General features: G+C 38.6%; 1 protein-coding gene across 2 annotated transcripts; it reads right to left on the bottom strand.

Moving 5' to 3' along the window:
* Positions 1-1,573: 1,573 nt before the first annotated feature.
* Positions 1,574-14,629, bottom strand: nadka (NAD kinase a). Of its 2 annotated transcripts, XM_042004722.1 has the most exons (12): positions 14,515-14,629; positions 13,797-13,973; positions 12,125-12,208; positions 4,277-4,406; positions 3,959-4,067; positions 3,780-3,865; positions 3,576-3,678; positions 3,330-3,472; positions 2,854-2,953; positions 2,401-2,558; positions 2,195-2,277; positions 1,574-1,744 (listed from the first exon to the last, which is right to left on the bottom strand). In XM_042004722.1, the coding sequence occupies exons 2-12, from the start codon at positions 13,946-13,948 to the stop codon at positions 1,597-1,599; spliced, it is 1,296 nt and encodes a 431-aa protein (XP_041860656.1). In that variant the 5' UTR covers positions 13,949-13,973; positions 14,515-14,629; the 3' UTR covers positions 1,574-1,596. The 2 variants fall into 2 exon arrangements, with proteins under 2 accessions (XP_041860656.1, XP_041860657.1); XM_042004723.1 differs by lacking the exons at positions 12,125-12,208; positions 13,797-13,973; positions 14,515-14,629 and adding an exon at positions 6,117-6,468.
* Positions 14,630-15,799: the final 1,170 nt, after the last annotated feature.

Raw genomic sequence — 15,799 nt, 5'->3', positions numbered from 1 at the left:
AAAAAGCACTAGGAGAGATTAAAACTTCCTAAAAGAGAAGTCACTTTTTTTTCTTAATGAAGCTGGTTTACAATGTCAGAGGAGCTCACACCAACACTGAAAACAAACCTCAGCAAATTTCCTAAAATAATCTGACAAATCACTTTGTTGTGGAATGTATTTCTTATGGATTTTAGCTCAACTCTGTTCCTCATCAGCAAAAAAAACAAAAAAAAAACAAACAAACAAAAAAACTCCTTCACATACAAAAGTAACAAATAGATTTATTTTAACTAATAATACATTAGAAACCAGTACACATGTGCATGTTACAAAAAGCTTATTAGCTTTACATTTATAGACATACTCAAGAGTGAGAGGAATGATTGCTTTTTAGGGCTCAGTCAGATCTGCCGAGCCCATTCACAATGCACACATTAACATCTGGGCAGTGTCCCAGCAGACCTGTAAGGCAGGTCCCCTTTAAGCATACAAAGGCTGCACAGTGGCGGACTGTCTAACAATTCCTCAACATTCACACGCTGACTGACACAAACCCACAGCCCACAGACATTGGTCTATAAAATATGTCTTTAAAAAATTTGGCTATGGCTTAAAGGACATCTTTAAAACCAGACACTGAAATAAAACAAAAAAAAAAAAAAAAAAAAAGGACGTTGTGGTCTCCATATGGAATAAAATCCACATATTAACATTCACTCCACAGCTGAACAGAGATAAAATACAATCATGTGTTAAGCTCTGCCGACAGGAAAGAAATACATGACGATGCACAAAACTGATCTGTGCAAATATGCCATTAAAAACAAAAACATTTCTGAACTAATGACAGCAGTATTTAAGGCACAGGCTGTACAGTTGGACCCCTGGACACTCCTATAGCAACGTTAATCAACTTTTTTAAATAAAAAATTTGGTTAACATAGACTGGAGTTGAATTTCTTTGTTTTTGTTTTTTCCCCCAGAAAAGTGCAGATTTGCTTTCATTTGTACAGAGAACCATACTTTCGATTTACTGTTTTTAGAGTTGTAGACATGTCACTGACATTTGTCTGGAACATGAAAAGTGCTGGAACAGACCTGATAACATCCATCAAGAGTTTCCTTATCGCTAACCTTTGTGCATTTTGGTGTTGCTATTCCTTTTGAAAAGAAGAAAAAAAGACTTATTTTTGACTTCATGAGAACAAAGATACAGGATGAAAATTGAGGCCAAAATAATATAATAAAAAAAAAATTGAAAGAAAAAAAAAAAAACACGTCTCTTTTAAAATCTTAATCATGATGCAGCTCAGATTTTAAGAAATGTTTTATTACATAAATCTGAAAGGACGTTTTCTGGGCCATGTCAGACTATGTGACACTTTAAGGCAGTGTAGCTGTCACCTGTCTTACACTGGGGCTCATAGCTTGCCTCTTACTCCGACATATGAATTCCACTACAACATGGAAGAGAAATACTCTCCATGCAATCATTTTACTGCATGTGAAAGGCAACATGGACAAACGGCTTCGAATATAGTATGAAATTTTATCCACGAAAGACAAGAAAAAAAAAAAAAAAAAAAAAAAAAAAAGTGTTTTTTGTAAGCATCCTCAGAACTCCTCGTCCTCCGAATTGAGGTAGTTCTGCTTCTTCCTCACGTTCCAGTGTAGACACTGGGCCAGGCTCTCAAACCAGTCGTTCACAGGGTCACGGAAACAGATTGAGGGAACAGGGAAGCAGGAAGTGGTGATGATAATGCTGCAAAAAGGATGGAGAAGTGACATAATAAAGCCTTTGTCCCATAAAAGCGGAAAAAAGAACAAGGAAAGTCCAGGTATTTGCAATCAAGAGAACAAAAGAGAAGCAGCTGGCATCAGCTAAGAGTAGAATGACTTCCCTCTGAGGCAACACAGGGTTTTTACTGAAAATGAAAATACTGGCAGCTCTTTACAAGAACCAGGAAGGGGATTATGCCTGAGTAGGTTATCTGAAAGAAGGCACTGGATCTGACTCAGAGGGTGCTGCTCGCCTCAAAAGCCAATTAAACAGGCTGATAAGGTTATGTAACAAAGCTTGTAAGTGTTGAGGCAGCTGCTGAGGGAGTTAACTTATCCATTTGTCAGTTGAGCTTCATTTACTCTCCTTCATCTTCAGGTTCCAGCGTTTGTGTGGCTATGGTATGTTTAGCAGCTCGGCATGTGGACTAACCTGTCTCCATGGCAGATCTCTTGTCTCCTTCTTCCATCAAATGACACCCAAGCTGTGTTTCTGGCATCATGGGATAGCATTATCTAAGAAACAACAAAGAAATATTGTTGATTAAACACTTTGGTTAAAAAAAAAAAAAGAAAAATTCCCACTCTTCAAACACAAATTCTGAATAATGTTATGCAACAAACCAGAAGTGTGAATACCTTTAGCTCCACCCCGGCAGGCACCACGATGGGTCTGAAGGAGAGTGAGTGTGGGCAGATGGGGGTGATCATGATGGCAGGAACGTTGGGGTGTATCATGGAAGCTCCTGCAGCCACTGCATATGCTGTACTGCCTGTAGGTGTAGACACTATCACACCTGAGGGGACATAGTCACACACACTATTTCAACACAACCAAGTACATAACAGGTCATACAAGTGTGAGTCCAGTTTGCATAAAGATGGGACCATTTGTCATTTGTAAATGGGAATGTATGTCTTTTAAAAAGTAAAAGTCTGGAAACTTCTGCACAAAGTTAAGCACTTCCTGAGAGGTGGAGGATGCACAGAGCTGCAGTCTAAACTCTGCTCTACCCAGAGTCCAGGAAAAGTGATTACTTTGAAGAGTTATCAACACACAGCACAGATGTGATGTGTCAGCAACTCACTCACCATCTCCCTGCACAGTGGTAATAAGATGTCCATCCAGGAAGAGGTCGACGTTGGAAAGATAGGAGGAGGTTCCTCTGTCCACCACCACTTCATTCAGTACCTGATAAACACACACAGTGGGAGAACGTCTAATGTTAGCGTGGGACTCACAAACTGCTGACATGATGTCACCCACAGACTCAGACCAGATTGTTGGTTTGGTAGCTGTAAAAATACCAATCTGGGTTTGTAATCTTCACACGTGTAGTTTGAGCAGCACTTGACTTGTTCTTTCAAGAACAGGTTAGAAACCCACAGGCTCGAGAGAGAAAATGGCTGAGTCATGATGACAAAACTCCAAAATATTTTGACCCATTTACAGCCTGAGCTGCAGGCTGAGCATTTTTGGAAAAACAAAGCAAATTTTCTAGAAAGGTCATAAAGTTCTTATTTTTAGCAATCTAAGAGAAATCAGAGTGAATATTGATGCTGATTACCTGATACTGCATGGCTTTGCAGCTACTTTCAGTGCTTCCATTGGTCAGAATGATGCCCTTTTCATCTATGCTGTCCTTCTTTTCCCAGTTCTCTTTGAACACCTGGACTTTCAAGCGACTTCTCAGGACAATGGCAGCATTACCTACAGTATAAATAGAACATATATTCATCTCTGACACTTCTCTCGTTAATTTAACCTATATGCTTTAATGTTTGCAAAGTTCAGGATAGAAAACATTCAGTACCTTCAATAATTTGGGTGACCTGAGACTGGTAGGAGTCAAAATTAAAAGGCGTCAGAAAGCCCAGGGAGCCAAGGTGGAAGGCCATAACCGGTGGAACGCTTTCCTAGAATTAAAGGTAGGGGGAAGTTTGTTATGTTTAGCAGATGCTGCAAAAACACACAAATCCTCAGTTTAAAGCAACACTGAGAACTCCAGGATGAATACCTGGAAGAGTGAAGATGCATACAGCAAAGTTCCATCTCCACCAAGGCAGATGATAAAATCTACACGATTGGAGATGTCATCAAGATCTGAGAAATAAAGACAATGAACAGGTGATTATCATCATTTAATAAAAGTGCCGTTAATTGAATTGCTTTGATATGGCAGGTTTTTGTATATACCTTCTCTGAAAGTGCAGAATTTCATTGTTACGGCCCCAAAGTTTTCATCGCCTGAAATGGCTGGGTCATCCAGAACTTTCTTCTCCACATATACAATCATGTTCTTCACCTGCAACAACATTCAAGAAGGCACATGCTTAACAGAATTTGTGGGCGGTATAACCAAATGTGAGGATGGACGGGGAGGTACAATGCGAGAATTAACAAAGGAAACCTAATAATGACATCTAGCTCCACGTCCTGTCTCCAGCAAACGTGACCCGATCCCGTCGCGTGTGTGCTTAACAGCTAGCTGGTTGGTTTTTGGTGTGGACATACCTCTGTGAGGAACATGCAGAGTGCTTTGAAAGGCTGAAGCAGACTGGCATCTCGGATTTTCTTAATGACAAGGACATTTTTTGGCGGCTTGTTCCACGTCAGCCTTTGGGTAGCGGGGTCTTGAATGTGCCTGAATGTAAAAAACATAACAGATTAAAATGGACCAATAATTAAAAAAAGAAGAAAAGTTTGAATTGGATTAGGATCTTACATCAACTAGGAATTAGGGCTTGAACTTCAAACCATGCTTTATGCAAGATCTGTTAACTAACTCAACATTTATCTGTTCATCATAACCAAGACTGCTTAGCAGCTATCCAATTAGAGACTTCGGCTTAAAATCTAGTTCTGTTACCTCGCGGGTCATCTTCAGGACATACACCTTAACTCAACCCCCTGGATAAAGAGTTATCGAAATACAAAACCACAGAACTATGCCAGATAAAAGTTTAAGTGTTTTCTCAAAGGAATAACATGAAACAAGTTTGGGTCAAAGACACTTTGACATTGATTAAACCAACTTTTTGCAGGAATCCAAATCAAAAGGAGCTAAAACTGGAAACTGCTACCGGGTTTGAAGCTACATACAAACGTCTGTTTATGACAGTTAGCTATGGCTGTTATTTGTTACAGCTCTATCATGCATATTAAAGTACTGAATGTACTACAGACTGTCTCCAGTTCAAATACAATAATTTGTTTTTGTAGCTTTTATGCAAGAGTTCAGGACGGCAGCTTAGTACATAGTAAGAGGTAGTGTTGGTTCTGTGGGAATGACTGCATGTCTCACAAGTCAGTTGGGATTTATATAATTGGCTCCAGGAAGTCAGTTATTTAATCAGAATGTAACCCCCAATTTTAGCAAATTAATTAAAAAAATAGTAATAATAAATAAAAAAAACAAAACACATGCCTACATTTTTTTGCCACTATATTTCTTATGATTTGTACAGGAAGTAAAAACTTTACAAGTATCTACACGTTAAAACATACAACAGTATTTACATAATAAATCTGCAAACTGCAAACACATAAAATCCCAAACACTTGCTCTGCTTTAAACTGTTTAAACAGAATAATGTAAAATAAACTGGTGTCCGTGTCAGACGTCTACTAGCCTGAAATGCTACTACAGCTCTACAGAAGGCTCAACATTGGCCACACCTACGACTTTCTACCCAATACTGTTTCAATAGTAAATCAAACATATTTGACTGTAAATGAAAAAGGCATCACGTGTCATGGCAACAACACTTCAACCAGAAAGCGACATTATTATGACATATTCAGTTCTCTTTTTAATTCAACAAAGACTTTCCAACATAACGCAATCACAAACAGAACGCTCCAACCTTCTGCCTTAAATTTACTTTTAGTTTCCAGTGTCACAGAGGCAGTTGGTACTGGGATATTAAGTCAAATAACACAGATAATTTCAGTGTGAGCGGAACGTGGCTCACCCAAACGCAGGCAGACACAAACATCCAACAATAAAACTCAACGGACCTGCTTTCAGGAACAAAAAAGGAAACAAAAGCAAACCTTCCTTAGCATTTGAACAAGCTGGGATCCATTCATGAACAGCTGTTCCTTTAACAACCTCAGAGCATCCACACCCCGCTCTTCCTCTGCAAACCTTTGACAATACACACACACTATCACTTACTAAATGTCTATATGTTCAGGGGCCAGTATCAACATCATCCCCCATAGTTACCATGTTACTAGAATATAACCATGACTCACTGCAGTACAAATGAACATCTGGTTGCCTGCTAATTTCTCATCCTTCAACATCTTCTTACTCCTGCTTGCAAATAAGATGGAGACGCTCTCTCACCATTTCCAGACTTTGTTCTCGCTGTGGCTCCCTGGAACGTCTTCTAGTACATGCTGGCTAAACTTCATGGCTGTGCTGTGTGTGTTTCACAAAGATGCTGCTTCAGGCTGACTCTGTGGGAGAACAGAGTTCTGTCCTGGTGGTGAAACAGCTGATTCTGCTTCTAGCACCTTCCTTCCATGCTCTACATTTTAGAGCAGTCACTGGATTCCCTTTTTGTGGTCATGCTGTGAGTCAGCTACTGGCTGTCGAGCGAGGCTGCAATTCTTCTTCCTGCACCGTAGACAGAACCTGCTAACAAACCCCAGAGCTGGACTCACGGAGGTTGTATTTGTCCCAGAGAGGACTTAACACTAAACCTTCTTCTCTCTCCTCTCTCATCTTAAAGTTGACTATATCCCTAGCCCCGCCCCGTCTGCCGTGCTGAACCCGCCCACTTCAGGGAGGGTCTGACCTTATTTGTAAAAGCTGCTTGTCAATTCTGTTATAATGCAAAAGGTAATTTACCTGAATTTCCTCATTCAGGGTTTATACCAGTTACAGTCGGTTGTGTTAACCTGGAAAAACAAAAGCAGTGCTTCCTGGTCTCCTGTTACAGGACATCATTGTTCTCTTAACCAATTTTTCTTATGCAAATTATCACTTATTTATGAAAAGAAGTTTACTTATTGACTGTAATATTAGCAAAGTGGTTTAGTGCTTTGATTATTATTAATAATATTATAGTTGTTATTATTATTATTAGTTAGTAAAATAATCCTTTTGCAACAGATAATGTGTAAATTTCAGATGGCCCTTAGTAGGTATGGGAATTGATAAGATTTTATTATTATCAATGCCATTATCAATGCTTGACCCAATTCTTTTAAGAAGAGGAAACAAGTATCTACAAGAAATATATGGTGTCAAAAATTGTCTGACTGTTTAGAACCGAGTTTAGAATCTCTGTCAAATCCAAACAATATAAAGAAGAGGATTCAGATCAATAATATCTTAAAACTGATCTGGACGCCAAAACTACAGATCTGGTCTGGTCTCACTTAATATAGAAACTCTGTAAATGTTTACATGAAGTCAACCAAGAATGCAATAAAATAAACACTGACTGCTGTTTTTGTGACTAGAACTTCTAGGATTTTCTCTGCAGCACATGCACATGGAAAGAAGGCAATAATATTTATACTGTAAAACCAATCTACATGATTAACTATGAGACTAAAACAACTTTTTAGAAGTCCCAGCCAGCGCAGATCGCAGGATTTTCTCCACGTGCTTCCAGTTTCCGAGTTATTCTTTTTTAAATTTAGCTTTCTATGCAGCCCACTTCTATACTTCATAGAATTAAACAAAATGGTTTAGAACTCACTGGACTTTTTACTCTACTGAAGCTCGTTTATTTGACTTTACAGATATGTGAAATGCAACTGATCACTGATCGATCATCTGCTGTGTCAAATAGTTTCGCTGTCAGAGATCTGAAAATGCCAGTGGCGTACAAGATTATATTTCATAACCAATAGAATTTCCTTTAGTGCCCTCAGTAAAAACCTGCAACAGAGACCGAGCTGAAAGTTAGAACTGAAGAGGAGGGTGGTTCTAATTTACATGAGAAGACGTAGTTGATGAGGTGTTGATGAGCCGCGGGGGATTTCACCCCTACGAAAATTTTCATAGCTTTGGAAACGCCTTTTGTAATTTAAAACTGCCACTTTTACTAGAATCAGATTCTTCTGGTGAGTAAACGAGTGATGCATATCTCCTACATCTGGTTAATGAAAGCTTCTTATAACGATGTTTCACTTTAGTGATATTAGTAAGAGGAAAACTCACAGCCGATCACAGATAATGAACACACTGACATCCACAGGGAGGAGGAAGTTATTGTGTTAATGTGAGGACTTAACTGAATTAAAATAATCTGTTTGTGTGTTTAAGAAACTGAGATTGACAGGGATGAGATAGTAGTGGGCAGATGAGCTACAGCCAACAGCTTTTTTACTTTTTAACCTGATCCTGCCAGGTCACTGGTTACAGTGCAGGTAAGCGGTGTGGCGTAGATTAAATAAACATCAGATTTAATCAAAATCTAATAGAAATAGGCTGTGGTGAATCCAATCGATTCAGCAAATTAGTGACAATACCCAGCCCTATAAACATCATAAAATGTAATGGCGTTGGTGGCACTTTAAAAACTATTTAGTGAGCTGATGCACCCATTCGGATGGAGGATGGGAGACCAAGGTGCTGACAGGTAGACATTTCCTCTGCATAATAAAGGCTCTCACTAGCAACTAACACCCAAAGGAAAACCACAGAAACAAGACAGTGTTCATCTACCTTGCTTGGTATCACCACACCCTGCCACAGAGACTGACGCCATCATAAGATTGGAGACTGGAGAGACTAAAGTGTGACTCTTATTTTTTTACTTTGATGCACCTTTTGTAATACCTGCCGTCCACAGCAAATGCAGACAATGTACAAACAAACAAAAACATTCAGGTGAGGAGCCGGCTGTTCCCAGAACAGCCACTGCTGTGTAACAAAGATAGCCTGGTTTTGCTACTTTTAACCTGCCTAGCAGCTTTGAGAAAGTTAATCCTTATAACACTGCAACCTGAAACAAACAGCAAAGAGAGACACTTATGTGACTTCAGCTATCACTAGGTCAACAGTCAGATCAGGTTTTGACTAGAAAACGTCAGGAAGCTGCCATGACGCTCGGAAGACAGTCTAAAACAATGTCTGAATAGTCACAACCTACGCAGCAAATACAGTAGCAAGCTGGGCTGCCCTGCAGCATTAAATAATGAATAAAAGGTGTATGAAATTCCATCTGGATGTTAAATATATTATGATGTATTACGCAAGAGGTGAAGCAACACCAAGTTTACGGTCTGAAAGCTTTATTAGCTTATGTTTTAAACAATATAATTGATAGAAAAAAAGCTAGTAAGTAGATTTAGTTTTAAATTACCACCCATATGGTAAAAAAAAAAATCCGTAGGCAATATAAATCAGTTTTGACTTCAACAGAAGAATTATGATTCTTACAAAGTCACACTGGCACTTTCCCCCTTTTCAAAAGTCTTTTTGAGTTGCTAAACTTAAGTCTGAATTTATCGTCTTTTTCCTCTACTAGTTGCCCAAATGTTTATCTACCATATGTGGTTGTTCATCAACCAGCTAGCTACCTTTTTAAATAACATGTTTTTCTCTTTCTCCCCCTCCAGAAACATATGACACTGAGGCCACAACAACAACCTGAAAACAACTGAACAAGTCACATAGCCGGCAGCTTAAGGAATACAGAGAAGTCAGGCCGTTCACCGAAGGCAGGAAAAGAGACAGCGCCGCACTCTTCCTCATTTTGGCTGGGCAAACATTTACGTTCACAGTATGGCTGGCACTCGATTAGGTCATTTATTAAGAATAATATACTTTTGTCTTAAAAAAAGGCAATCTTAAAAAAAAAAAAAAACTTCTCTAGTGGCGAATTGGTACTCAGGCAAGTCAAGTCTGGACTGTTTTCCATGCTGTGTCATTTGCTTTTATTTTTATGAATGAAATTTGGGCCATCTTTGCAGTTATTCTCTGCTGTTACTGGAACTTTTCGATCCTCTTAATTTAAAGCCCAGATGGGAAATGTGAAGCACAACTAGGAAAAGCACCTAGGTCAGTTTGTACATGTATGTACATGCATAAGTAAATTTACTGGCCGTTTGTTTGCAATAAATAGTTTTACATGCAATTTTTGAAACTAACCAAGTGGTAACAGATCCTAAGGAGTCTGCCAGGCTGAACATTAACCTCCATCGGACCTGCATCTGTATGCCTGCAGGTTTTGTTCAATATCCAAACTAAAACCTGGCCTGTGTGAAGTCAAAGCAGCAGAACAGCTTCTGACTAATCATGTCTTGTTTATTTATTTTTTATTTTTAAATCAGATATTCATTGAAATCAATTTCACAGTACACTAATTCCAGTTTCAATCCAACAGCTGTATTTGGCAGATGCAAAACATGACAGCAGATGCAGAAAATGTGATGTGAGATCAAGTGCGGTCATTTTAAGTTCAGAGGAGTTATTAACACCCATCAAGCAAAATATAGGAACTGAAAATCCAGAGTTAAAAAGGGGTACAATGATGTGTTTAAATCAAAACGTTAGCACAACTAACACAAATGTATTTGTTGTTTTACTATGCTTTACCTGCCTAAGGCTTGGAGTTTATATGTTTGGCCATATTTTCTCTTTTTTCAAACTTAAAAATTACACAAGAGGATATTAAGACATTTTAGTAGAAAAGATTCTCATAAACAGAGAGTTTAGCAGGAATACACAGCACGTAACTGTGACCTCAAATGATGAGATTAGCAGTGTGGTCTGTATTTTTTACTACAGAAAGAAGTTTTGACCATTTATTTTATAAATTGGATAGCTGCTGATTGAATGACTTGTGGTTAGTTTGCACCAGATGTTCTGTGGGGGATTTAGGTACAGCATGTTTACAGCTCTCTCCAGTCTTTAAAATGAACTCTACTTTGAATATTTAATTGTGTCTCATACAGATCTTTTCTACTTCAGTGTGCACATCAAACTTCTTTAATTTGCTTGTTGAACTGAGAGTAACCTTTTGAAATTCACACTTTTACTTGCACATCCAAATACGTTTTAAGGTGAGCTCAAAGTTTCTCACTCAGAAGATGGATGTAAAACACCTGTCAAATCTAAAAAAATTATTAAGAAATACAAAACAAGACATATATAAACTATTTAAATGTTCCTTTTCATGAAGTAGCATTGTGTCTTGATCATGCAAGGAATCTGAACTAAAGCACAAACTAGACATGAAACTGAGTTTATTGTCCAAATACACAAACATGTTCCATTACTTCACTCATGTTTGCAATGAGGAGGTTGTCTGTTATCTATTATTTGTTTTAAGTAAAAACTAAAAATATTTATCATTAAATTTGTAATAAAATTTGGGGTGTTTCAAATCAGTTGTTGGCAAAAAACAGACATCCAAAGCAAGCATAGTTTAGCTAGTTTATGTTACGTCCCAATTTAATATGTCATGTGAAATCAAAAAGTACTCTGGACAGTCTGACTTTTTAAAAACTATTTTTTACTCAATAGAAAGTTGCCAGAAGCGGTTAACAGGACAACATTAAGGCCAGACACTGTCCTCACCTCAGTAGCATCCAAGCAGGTAATTCTCTTGGAGTTCACTGTGCTGTGGGAGGACCGGATGGAGGAGGCCAATGAGAGAAAGAGGGTAAAGTACTACGAGCTAGTGGAGGACTGCCGGAGCAATGGTTGGCAGGCAAGATGACAGCCCTTTGAAGTGGGATGCTGAGGATTTGTGGACCAATCCGTCTGCAGGGCCTACAAGACGCTGGGCATCACAGGAGCCAGTCAGCGAAGGGCAATCAAGTTGAGGTGGTTGTAGATCAAGAGGAGAGACGCGTGGCAAGCAGGGTAGGGCTACCTGGCCTGATTAACCCTGGCTGGGTTGTCTGGGGGAGGGGGTCTGATTGTTGAAAGACCCAAAACTACCTGTGATCCCAGGTTACATCACTGATGATGTGTCCATGGGGCACCATAAGGTGTATCTAAGAACTATTCTTTATTTATTATCATATACAGTATCTCACAGAAGTGAGTACACCCCTCGCATTTTTGAAAATATTTCATTATATCTTTTCATTTGACAACACTATAAAAACTAAACTTTGATATTCGGTATGTCAAAGTTTAATTTATATGAAGCAAAGCATAATCTTATCTGCTGCCCTGCCCAAAAACCGGCCCAATGAGCTCTAAAAGCAACAAAGACACGCTATTTTATGTTCTTTGGGGACAAAGTCTTATTTAACTGTAACATTTGATTTCGCACACCTTTTTTTGTACAGAGATTTTTTTTCTACTCTCTTATGAGAGTAGAAAAAAACAAAGCATGCAAACAGTCCAGTGGGGGGAAAAAAAGTTTCTCTGCTACTTACATTACTGCATGTGGGTTCTGAAGCATGCACGCCTTTGGGCCAAATGTGGTGACCGGGCTTGGACCATGAAGTGACTGAGTTCTCCTGAAAGACAGGATGACAAGCAATTAGATTTCAACAGGAATTTGTCCACCATGTACACAAATAAGCTACTTCATGTCCATGATTCCAAGATTAACTTTACATAAGAGTGCATGTAGTAAACATAATATTCATTTCTTATTTAAGACATAAAGGGGTAAAAAAAAGTTGTTTACAGACACTTACAAGCAAGGGCCCTCCTCAAGATTGATCGCTTTTTAATTCCTTATCTGCTTTAACGAGTCATTTTGTACTCGTAGATCAACATTGTGTAACAAACTTTTGTAACCTCTTATGCTGAACAATCCGTCTGGTACTTTCTCTGTCAAGAACTTCCAAAAATCTTGAAACAAAATCAATCACGGATCAAAAATGTTTGATAACTCCTCAGTCATTTTTTAAGCTTCTTTCCTAAAACTCTGCATGTGTATTAGGCTTTGTTAAACAATCTAAGTGCATTAAGGGTAAAAGTTCAGCGATACTGAGCTTTGATGGAGCAAATGCAGCCGTCATGCTGCATCGCATCACTCAGCCACAAATCCTCTTAGTCTGACTGCAAATTTACCATCTGCTGTTTACCACTTCTTGGAGCAGCATAAATTAGTATTTTAATGTAAACACTGACAGAAATAAAAAAGTGAAATGTATAAGATGCTCATGATGACCAAAAACAGATATTTGGGACCAGATCTGCAGCTCTACAGAATTTATTACATTTTTTTAGCTCTCTTTTCAGCATTTGATCAAAAGCCAGAAACAAGGATCCAACAGGATGATTATGATGACAGTAGGTAACTATTTTTAGTGACAACAGCTATAACAATTTAGTAACACGGAACAATATGCATTTGCCAGATTGTTATAGGAACTCTTTTCCCCCCTCACACTGGGGGGGGGGGGGGGAGCAGCTTTTACATAACATTTGACATGGAAAACACACACACAAAAAGGGGGACTTCTGAGACTGCAACACATGATAGAAGTAAACAAAGATGCATTTCATAACTGAGCTATGCACATTCATGATTCAACCAGAGAAGAAAAAAATGTATATATCCACTTTGAAAAACTTCATCACAAGATCAATGCAAAAACTATTATATTATGGTAAGGTAGTGATAGGCTTTACATTCTTTCAGCATCATCAACACCAAAATATCATTCAATTATTTCTTTAAAATAACATATCTTAAAAATTAGTTTCAGCCAAGGAAGCACGCCATCTTTGGCTTACAAAAGCTACAATCAATCACCTTACTAAATGAGAAAAAAATTCAAATCAGTGTTTTGTAGTTCATTTCAACATCTTGGCCAGATGTAGTCTGCTCAGTGACTTCCCCCTGTAAGAAACCTCATTAGGGTTACGAAAACACACATACATAAAACCTTTACAACATCTACAATTTTGTTCTCCTTTCGTTGAATAGAATTAAGGGACTGTAAACCACCTCAAATGTCAGGGGTGAGGAAACACTGGTCATGTCACAAGGTTGGTTTCAAAACATTTTTACACAAGAGTAAACAGAAACAGTGTAATCAAAGTAAACAGGCGTGTCACATTAACTGAGAAAGGCTTTTGTTTTGCATGTACCTGAACTCTGAGCAGCTGTTGGCAGAGGAAGTGCTCAAACTGCGGATCTTTTTGTTGCGTCGAACCAGGCTGCGGCCTGCGACCTCTCCTCCATCACAGGTAGAGCAGCTGTATGGAGCAGCCTCCACTCGCACCTCCTGTCCTCCGTCCATCTCTGACAGCCACGCTGCAAGTAAACTGACAGGCCATGTCAATCATTTATAAAGCCGGGGCCAAACGTAAACGAACTAAAGCTAATTAGACAATGAAACGAACCCCAACTTATCTGCTCGCAACAAGTACTACATGAAAAAAGCGTTGCAATAATTTAACTAGAGTAACTACAAAGTTTCACATAATACACGTTTTGGCTAAACTTTGTTTTTAATTTAATAGACACTAAAATAATTGAAGCTACATTATAACTAGTGTGCTTCGTTAAAGAGTTTAAATATAATTACGTTTTTTTCCCCCACGTTACAATCTGCAGGCCATAATTTATGTAAGGTTTAAGTTAAGCTATCGGCTTCGTTATGTCTGCTAGATTTCTTAGCGAATTGCAAAGCCAAAATAGTTTTAAAAAATCGACGTTTGCAACAAGACCCCCACCGGCTTAAGCGGATACATATGGTGGAATATTATCCTGTTGAATTAGCTAAACCTGTGTTAGGATGGTTAGCGAGCTAAACTACTCGTTGTGTTAGACAGAGAACGGAATGTTATCGATTTTCAACTGTACCTTTAGCCCAGAGCGAAACCGGGGACCACTCAGATCTGGAGTGCAGCAAGCTGCCGTGGGGTTAACTCGTTGGATAACAACGAATCTTTACTTTTGTCAACGGTCAGCTCATCGCTTCCTGATACTGATTGACCAATCAGGCACTCTCATAGTTGGTGACGTCACAGGTTATGCGCGCGCCTGACCAGTGTACACAGCGCTCTGTTTGACCGCGTTTTATATTCATAAATGCAAAGTGGCCAACTGAAAACTAAATCCCCATGTCCATCACCTCTTTTGTTAAGGATTATAGGCGTCGCCAGAGAAGGATGAGATGTTAGACTAACATGTTAATTCAAGTAACGCAGTTTCATGGAAAAATTGAATTCTCAATTTACAATAAATACGGATGGTCTCTGAAGGACCGGCATCCTGACTGCTAAGAGAAGAGGTGAGCAGCTCACCTGAACTAACAGTCTGAGCTGATATCAGCAGCACGTTGGGACTAATTTAGGAACAGATTCATTATGATCAGAAGTTTAAAGTTATTACCGACAATCATTTGACGGGGTTGTCACGTTAAAAACTTTGTATTGATATTTTATCCCTTTCCCAGTGATCAATCATGGCATATTTAGTATCAGTGGATTATAACCCCAGGATTGTGAAGATGGTGCTGTAATCGATCTACCCCCAAAAGTGAAGGCAACTGATCTAAAAAACAAACAAAACGACAACAACAAAAAACATATTAACACCAAGTGATCTTGGGTTAGAATGGATCAAATGAAACACACCATACCATTTTATATCCAAAGCACTTTATAAACAACAACAGCTGACCAAAGAGCGTACAGGTCAGCTGTTGTTGTTTTTAAAGTGCTTTGGGTATAGAATAAAATAAAAAATAAAAAGATTAATAAGAAGTCTAATTATGGCCTACTGCATATAATTTTAAATGAGCTCTGGTCTAGAAAAAGATAAGAGCATCTTTCGTATTCTCATATAATTGTTCGAAGAAGAACAATTGTTCGACTTCCTGTTAAAAAAAAAAAAAAAAAAAAAAAAAAAGGCCTGTTTTTAATGCATTGCCACTGGGGGACTTAAAAAATCATGACCTTTTGGACTTGTCCCAAGCACACAGAGATTCCTTCTGATTTTCTGAATGCTTTCTGTATGATGGGATCTTCAAAGTCTTTGCAGTTTTACATGATTGAGGGACGTTTTTCTTAGTATCTCAATTTTTGATGCCGCTTGTTGCTTATTGGATCTCTGCACCTCTATACACCTGAGAAGCTCTGCCTTT

This window comes from Melanotaenia boesemani, chromosome 13, assembly GCF_017639745.1.
Source record: "Melanotaenia boesemani isolate fMelBoe1 chromosome 13, fMelBoe1.pri, whole genome shotgun sequence".
Classification (NCBI taxonomy): Eukaryota; Metazoa; Chordata; class Actinopteri; order Atheriniformes; family Melanotaeniidae; genus Melanotaenia; species Melanotaenia boesemani.
The sequence above is the reverse complement of the archived record's forward strand: the minus strand, read 5'-3'. Positions and strand labels throughout refer to the sequence as shown.